Below are 8,164 nucleotides of genomic sequence, written 5' to 3' on the forward strand. Positions count from 1 at the left end.
CCGAGAACTATTGTCATTTCAAATACACAAGTAATATCCGTTACTATACGCTTACATCATTAAAAAAAAACACTGCCTGGTCTTGGAGTGCAGCTTGCAAGCCAATTCAGCCCCCCCCCCATTCATGTTACGCGAGCTAAGCGTCCGGCTTCTTGTCCTACCTCCGAGATCGCTGCGAATTGAGCATGAGCGAGCTGTTCGGCGACTGTAAGCTAAGCGCATCCTCCAACCCTGGTTCAATAAATACCCTTGTAAAAGTGATCGACGCTTGTACTGATTTAGCAAACATATTCTTGACGTTTAGAGCAAAGCTGTATAGTTTGATACCTGTGACCATCTAATGCAAACCGTTCTTTTTTTTAAGCTGTCTAGCTTAATAGCTTAAGTACAGACGACCACGGAAAAATACACACCACTTAAAAATACGTCATGCGACAAACTCCCTCGATCTATTCCGATACTAAAAACAATCATTAATTTGTCCAATCAGGTGTGAGAAGGATTTTGATTTAATCAGGCATGTATAATTTACAACAAATATGCCTTCGATATATTATATTATGGAAAGGTTTAATTTACACCTCTAGGTCCGACAAAAACGATTATATGGTATGATCGTGACTAAGAAGTCATTCTACAGTCGCAATTACTTTTAAGTTGCAGAAGAGACTTTATGAGGTGTAGATGCAGCTGGTGAAGCCTCCAAATAAAAAAAATGATCCTAACATCTTAGGGCGCAATTTGACGGTGTTACAGCTGCACTTCTGTAATATTTGTTGCGTAGAGCTTCCTTTGTCCACAAGACAAAGTACATGCATATTTTGAGTAAGTGTAGTTTTAAGATGGTATTTCTGAAGTGTTTGGGTTTTGTACCGTCTTGGCAATCATTGTAGTCTTTCTGTGTAAAAATACGTTCCTTCTTTTAAATTTGCAAATTTCTCGTGGTCATTATATCCTTTCATAACTATGGCGTATTTTTCCGAAGCATCTAGTATACTATGGAGGATACTGGTCAGTGCTGGCGTATTTTTCCGTGGTCGTCTGTAATATATACCTTTGCGTGGTGTATGACACACATTTTCCCTGGCGAATGAAAGCCGTTTGGACTGTATTATTACGTACTTCATTCTGAAGCACTACCAGGATAATAGGACAAAGTAAGTATGCTGTCAGATGCATAATAATGTTGCCACTACCGTTGGAGGTGCTCTTATTGGCGTCATTAGCACTGCTATTAGTAGTACTATTGATTTCGTCTTTGGCCACACTACTGACTTCTGTTTTAAAAATTCAGATATAATTTTCATTATTAACTTCCGCTTGCGTTACGGCAAGCGCATCTGTGATGGAGTTCTCATCTTCAAGACCCTCAAGCTCACAGCCATGATAGTCCTAAAGCCCAGTGTGCTCCCAGAATTTTGCAAACGATGCGGGTAATAAGAATTTCAAATCTCCATGCTCCATGTAAGGTCTTGCCGCACACTCACGCCGTACAGCTTTGTAACCGTGGCATCATACACTAGTCCATAGAAGGCATACGGTCTAGCTCTTTCTAAAAGACGATTTCTTTGCGCACTGCAGCTGTGCCCTTTTACGCCTTCAATTGGACAAATCGCGTTCCTGCACCTTTTTAAAGCATTAACTTTAGAGCGTCTTACGGTGCACTAATCAAATGTTTTGTTTCTGCCTTAGCTGATAGCTTTTTAATTCACGCTGTAATTTTGCGCACCTTTAATTGCAAACTTAACATTTGCGCGAATTTTTGCGGTAATTTATACATTAGGAATGTTAATATTTTATGAGTAGCACGTAGCTATACAGTTATGTAGTTACTACCAAGTCCGGAGTTCGAGGAATGGGTGTCGGGAGATCAGCCGTAACTATGGAGCCCTGCACATTGAGATTTCCAGTTTGACCATTGCTTTTGGTGGGTCAAGAGATCCTCCTCGAATTATAGCTAGTTAACGATAGCTTGATTAGAGTCGAGAGAGCAACAGTACATGTAGGAGCGGAGAGATAGCCCGCCGCACGCAGAAGTGGAGTCAATACGGTGACGAGACGATCTGTAAAGAGAGTTCACATACTTAACGATACTTCTAAGGTTGCTGGACGTTTTTGATTCAGGATAACGTTGTACGGTGACAAATAGACAGGAAGACAGGGCCATGCTGGGTGAGTTAAACTTTCACATTATAGTCTGCTTCTGCTGCTTGACGCCCTCCAGCTATTTGTGCTGTAAAGACCCCGATTTTAATTATGGTTGTAAGATCTCGTGCGCGAGCGGTCGCCATTCTGACGCGGCTTGGTGTCGGTTTTGAGCACACGCCGAGACGGTCGCTCACTACCGGCTTGACACTTCGAGCCCCCCCCCCCCCTCTTCTCGGCCCACGCGGTCCGATTCGCGCCAGCGGTAAGTAGCCTGAGCGACTTGTGCCGAAACACTAAGTGAAACATCTCTCTCAAATCGACGGTATTTCACTGTCGATCACCTTTTACTTTATGGAGTATCAGGGCGTCCATTCTACAGACAACGACGGTGTAATCCGCCATACCCTAAGAGCACGCCCATCCCAAATATATGTTTCAAACTCTTGTTTATATATTTTAACCAATGACATAGTTTGAAAAGTTTGGTTGGATGCTAGAAGCTCGTCGCCGCCATTGCGTCCGCACAATGCAGTAGGACATCAGCTCGACAACGCCCCCCCCCCCCAGCGCTCGTACACTATACGCATTAAACGCGAAGGCATCGCAGCCCGCCGAATCTTTAGGCGAGAGAGCTGCGTCAACGAAGTTTGCCATTTCTCGGCGCACCCCTCGGAACTGGGTGGATAACAAGTGCAGTATACAGGAGTTCGAGGGGGCACAAACAAGCAAGACGCTCAAGGGCCAAGGTGCACGGAGCATTACGCCCTTCACACACGATTTGGCCACGTCCATGAACGATGTCAGAAGAAAAGAACAGGTAAAACCTAGGTTTCTTTTAATTTTGACTTACTTCTAATATGTATGTTTTCCTGGGCTAGTATTTGTGTACAGGTTTGATGATCCAATACATGAAGTTCCATCAGGCGCAATGGTTAAAGGGTTCTTTAGCCGGGAAGGACAGGGACTTACATCTCTAATGAAGTTATGCCAGCGTTTCGCAAAGCGGTAAAGTTTTTTCTACTAAGCTGGTACCTTGGTATCAGTATTAATTTATTAAGTTCTGTTTTGTCATGGATTAACATGTCAGAAACCTCAATATACCAAGAAAAACACAGAGTCCATACAAGAAATCCACTGGCAGTTTGCCGTGAGTTTTGGAAGAATTATGGGTCTTTTCCAGCGCCACCAATTTATAATGTTGACGAGACAGCTATCTATTACGACATGCCGTCACTTAGAATTTAGGTTTTTAAAAGGGCGAAAGGGATAGGCGAAGGTGAAGAGAACGCAAAAACACTCGGGGCGCTTGACTGCTGTGGTAACGATTCGAACAGACGGTTAGTGCTGCATTGTTTATTACTAATTTTAATCGCTGACACTAATAAATGTAAGTGTTACTGAAGGAAAAAAACTTCTAATACTGTTTATTACTAGAGGTAAACCCGGCGGGCGTCTGAAAAAACAAGCACTGAAAACATACCCTCCACAACACGTTTATGCTGTTCAGGAGAGTGAATAGATGGATGCTAGGGTTTGGAAACACTACGAGAAGGAATTAGTACAGTTTGAAGTGGACGCCCCGTCCGTCATTCTGCTGGACAATTTTGATGCTCACGTGTCCGATGATGGCATCGAAGTCATCTCGGAAACAACGTTTGCGTTCGCGTGCGCACTTCTTGCCAATAGCACGGCTGTAGGCCAGTCATTAGATGTGGGTGTCATGGGACCCCCCCCCCCAAAGCGAATTACAGCCCACTGGATGGCTGAGTCCAGCGTCGATGTCTCGGTTATAGAGGAAAGTCCGGTGGGGGGGTGTAATTGGGTAGAAGAGTGCTCATGCGATGTGGAGTGTGTCTGCATCGAGGAATGCCCTCGTAGAGAAGAGTGCCTTTGCACTGATGGGTGCATTTGCATTGTGGAGTGCAAATGCGACGAGGTGTGCGTGTGCGGCGAGGGCAACGAGGAGCAACGTCAGTCACTTGCTCCAGAGAAGAGAAGAGCTACCATTGAGCGAGTTATCCGAGCATTGGAGGAGCTGTCAAGCGTTCTTATCATTAAAAGTTTTAAGAAAGTTATACCTAAACACCCGAAAGTTGAAGTTTAATTTGGTTTTAATGAGCTGGTTTTAACCTGCATAAACGGTATTTTAGCCCTCCAATGTCAAATACATCGGGCTTTTGGCCAATTTAATCTTTGGGCGTGTAATCCTGTCGGCTGAAATACTTTTATTTTATATGAGGGATGGTGTTCAGATAGTGGTCGGATTTCACTGCCTGACCCGAGATTTGTGACTTATCCTTTTTTCTGGTATCTAGTCGAAAATTTGCTTTAGCCATGCTTTGTTAGTGAACACGGCGTCAGCTTACTTTTAAAATCGTAGAAGATGACGACTTGCGAATAGATTCTATAAGTACGTATGATATTATGTAGATATCAGCCTCAAAACTTCACCATGCGGCCGGGGGCATATGCGCCTCTTCCTAAATTCGCAACTCGGAATACTCTGGACCTGTATCCACTTTCTTACTTAGTAATTAGGATAAAACGCTGGTATTTCAACGTACCAGGTCCAAGGTCATGACCAAGTCATGACTTTTTCGTTTTTACTTCTAAATAACTTCCCAAATAATCGTCTCGCAAACTGAAAATTTTGCGCACCTTGAGCGCCTGTTACTAATATAAGCAGATGTTATGCTTGAACGATTTCCTTGTAGTTAGGACCTTATTGGACACTTATTGCCTAAAATATGGGCCAAATTGTGAAGGGTCTCACAAAACTGAACGAAAGTGGCATTTCCCCTGACCTGAGATCGAGTTGAAGCTCACATTCATGCGTAATAGTTGATGTATTTCCAGTCGAGCTACCGTGCATGTACCAACCGGTGGTACAGCAGCTATACCAGGAAGGTTCAAAATTTTCCTGTGTTTCGAGTCAACGAGCACTTTCATGGACACTTTCTGTACAGCAGTGTGTTCAAAGCTCTCTTGAAAAATAACGATCTGAAAACTTCCTGTGAAAATTTTGCTTCAAGTGGGCAACATGTTCTGCTACATGTATCCATGTCGTTTCTGCTTACCGATACAGGAACGCCCTTCGGAAGTAATCCCTACTTTTGGAATACCCTCCAACAGGAATAGCATGTCGACAGAATTTTCACATGAGCTTGTTTTTCTCTATGCTACACACGCGCCAACTATCCGAATACATGTATCTCCTTTTAGCCAACATCTACATGTAATTAATCTCATTTCACACAATTCTAGTTACAGATGAACCCTTGCGTAGTCATAGCGCCGGAAACAGACATGCTATGCCTATACAGGGGTTTCCTATCATGGGGTGGCTAAGTCAACAAATGACTTACTTATAAAAAGCCAACAGCCAAACAAGCCAACAGCATTCGCACGCTACCATAGCGGACCTCCCGGATTCCCCCTCACTCTTGAATTGAGCTAGTTCCATCAAGATGCCAGTCAAACTTAAGTTCTAGCGTTTGCAGATTTGCCAGCATCATGCCACCCACCCCGAACTATAACAACTTGCTAGACGTGTTACATTGTCGCCACAAAGGCCATCTCAATAGTCACGGAAGCTAAAAATCTTGAGGTCTAGCAGTTAACAAAATTTTACCTTTCACCTCTCCTTTGTAATAAGGAATATAAAATCACAAAAAATGATTATTTTGAGGTGATTTACTGTAGGAAAATCACTTTTGGGCCACATCCGAAGAAGTCTGTCCTTTTAAATTGTCACCCACCGAGTGTTCGGTCAAGTACTTTCTGATGCACCTCGACATTTCCCTGGGATGTCCCCAGTGGGGACGGAAGTATTTTAATAAGTTCTTTTCTGAAATTTATTTCAGTTGGTGTTTCAATTTCCATAAACTAATAACCCGGGTATTTATATCTATCTACTGGGGTAGGGACTCGTTAACATTAAAAAAAAAACGATGTAAATTTTAAAACTTCTTCGGGCGAAGCACGACTTCGTATGTTAGATTAGGTAATAAAATACCAATTCCTGGTGTAGCCATGAACCTCGCCAATCGCGGAGAATCTCCAGTCGAGTCCTCAACGGCTGTACTATCTGAGATGGGCTATCTCCCATATGGTTGACCTTAAACTATAATAACAGCAGTACCGCTACCGTACAAGAACACCAAGAGCTGTTTCCGCAGCATAGCTCGTCATTTCAGTATTTGCGGCCGTCGGGGAACCCTCTCCATCTGGAAATGCTTCTGTACCAGCTCCTGTTGGCTGCCATCGTGGCTCTGGTAGCAAGTAGCGAGTGTTTCACTACTGCTTCAGCTGGCAATACGCGCAGTTTACTGTCGTTCGAGGAAGTCTACAATGAGGAAAAATTAACAAAGGAAGAGAGAGTAAGCGCGGCTGCCAAGGCGGCTGCAGAAGGAGGCCGTGTTGGAGCTGGCGGTACAATTCTTTCCAACAATAACAACGATGGAGGCACTGTGACGGTGACAGTCTACAACAACAATGGACTTTGGCAAAGAATCAAGAGGTGGTGGTTGAAGCTGATTTCCAACGAGGAAAGAGCGAGCTCGTCTAGCGCTGTCACGTCGGGCGAAGGTGGCCGTGCAGGGGCAGGAGGAACCATCGTGTCGTCCAGCAACGGCAACGGAGGTGGCACCATCACGATATCGATTTTCAACAACAACGGACTTTTCCAAAGGCTCGTGCGCTGGTGGAAACAACTCTGGGGTCATCAGGTCCCCACCACGATCAGTACCTCGACTACAACTCACCTTCGACAATAACGGCAACGGATCGTGATTAAGACTGTTTTGAGTACCAGGTATGTTGACGCCAAGAGCTTTGATCGTAGCGTTCTAGAAGACTCTTGTAGCTTATACGGCGAGCAACGATGTTGCTGGCGATTTACAGGCGAGGATTAAAGTCTGTCAAGGCGATTTCAGAGCAACGCTTGTAAATTTCACTTTAAGCCACAGAAGTGGCTGTGTAGTCAATCTAGTCGTTTGGGCACCTGTAATTGATCCCTCAAAAGTTTTTTTTTAAATAAACTTTACTGTCCATTCGATATGTATACTCAGTAGTATTGTATACGTTGCTGGCTGCAACGTATGTTTCTGGAATTCAAGGTGGCCAATCTCAATTCACGATCCTTGTATCAACTGCATTCTCCCTACCGGTACTAAAAAAAATTGGGCTCATCGAACTTCTAGCAGGATATCCACCCATTTGACTTCGTTACGACCTCAAGAATGATACATCGTCTCGTGTTGGCAACTATGATGGCTACTGTGGTTGTTGTCCTTGGCAGTAATGGTGTCTTTGCTCTTGAGGATAAATCAACCGGCCTCTCCTCGATGCGAGAAGCGCGTGCGGGACAGAATCGAAGGCAAGGCGCCAGCTCTGTCGTAAGCTCAAATGCTTTAGTGGCAGGACATTTGCCGACTGACACTGCTACTCGAGGTGGGACTGTTACCGTGACGAAGTACTACAACAATAGTCTACTGCAGAGAGTTAAAAGGTGGTTCAAGAACCTGTTCTCTTCAAAAGCTTCACGGCGTCTTCGGGTGACAAGCGCTCGACAAGATTGAGTACATCAGACTTTTGAGTTTAATTAATAAAAAAGCACATCGCTATAAATTCAAATACCCTATTGGTGACTGACTACCTAAGCGATCGCGATCTAAGCAGCATGTTGGTGTCACTGTATTTGTGACGGGACGTCACGCAGGACCTTGCGCTTGAGGAAGTCGGCTTCTGAGGGCTTACAAATATTTAGTGACCAGGTCTCTTGTCAAAGGGAGCGAAGGGACCAGCTAAAGGTAAGTTTCAGACTGAGTGTATTTATATTGATTGATCGTCCATGGATTTTCGCGAATCAAACGAAAAAACCGTTAAAACTTTATTTATTGATCTAAAATCTGGTCTTTTTAGCAACATATGGTCTCATGGACTGAAAAGTTTTCACGCTCGTAGACCTCTTTGGGGATGAGTAAACAGCATTGGGAGAAGGCATCGACGCCTCTGA

The 8,164-nt window shown here is 44.1% G+C and overlaps 2 protein-coding genes across 2 annotated transcripts; both read left to right on the plus strand.

Annotated features, from left to right (window-relative positions):
* Positions 1–1,455: 1,455 nt before the first annotated feature.
* Positions 1,456–4,252, plus strand: PITG_04439 (uncharacterized protein; the record flags this gene model as incomplete). The annotated part of the gene is made up of 8 exons (XM_002906009.1): positions 1,456–1,464; positions 1,830–1,876; positions 2,007–2,065; positions 2,150–2,172; positions 2,852–2,965; positions 3,264–3,295; positions 3,679–3,813; positions 4,027–4,252. The coding sequence occupies 8 exons, from the start codon at positions 1,456–1,458 to the stop codon at positions 4,250–4,252; spliced, it is 645 nt and encodes a 214-aa protein (XP_002906055.1).
* A 2,128-nt stretch (positions 4,253–6,380) lies between these two features.
* On the plus strand, positions 6,381–6,923 carry PITG_04440 (uncharacterized protein; the record flags this gene model as incomplete). Its single annotated transcript, XM_002906010.1, has 1 exon — positions 6,381–6,923. The coding sequence occupies one exon, from the start codon at positions 6,381–6,383 to the stop codon at positions 6,921–6,923; it is 543 nt and encodes a 180-aa protein (XP_002906056.1).
* Positions 6,924–8,164: the final 1,241 nt, after the last annotated feature.

Source organism: Phytophthora infestans, genomic scaffold (genome assembly GCF_000142945.1).
Source record: "Phytophthora infestans T30-4 supercont1.5 genomic scaffold, whole genome shotgun sequence".
In the NCBI taxonomy this organism is placed as follows: Eukaryota; Oomycota; class Peronosporomycetes; order Peronosporales; family Peronosporaceae; genus Phytophthora; species Phytophthora infestans.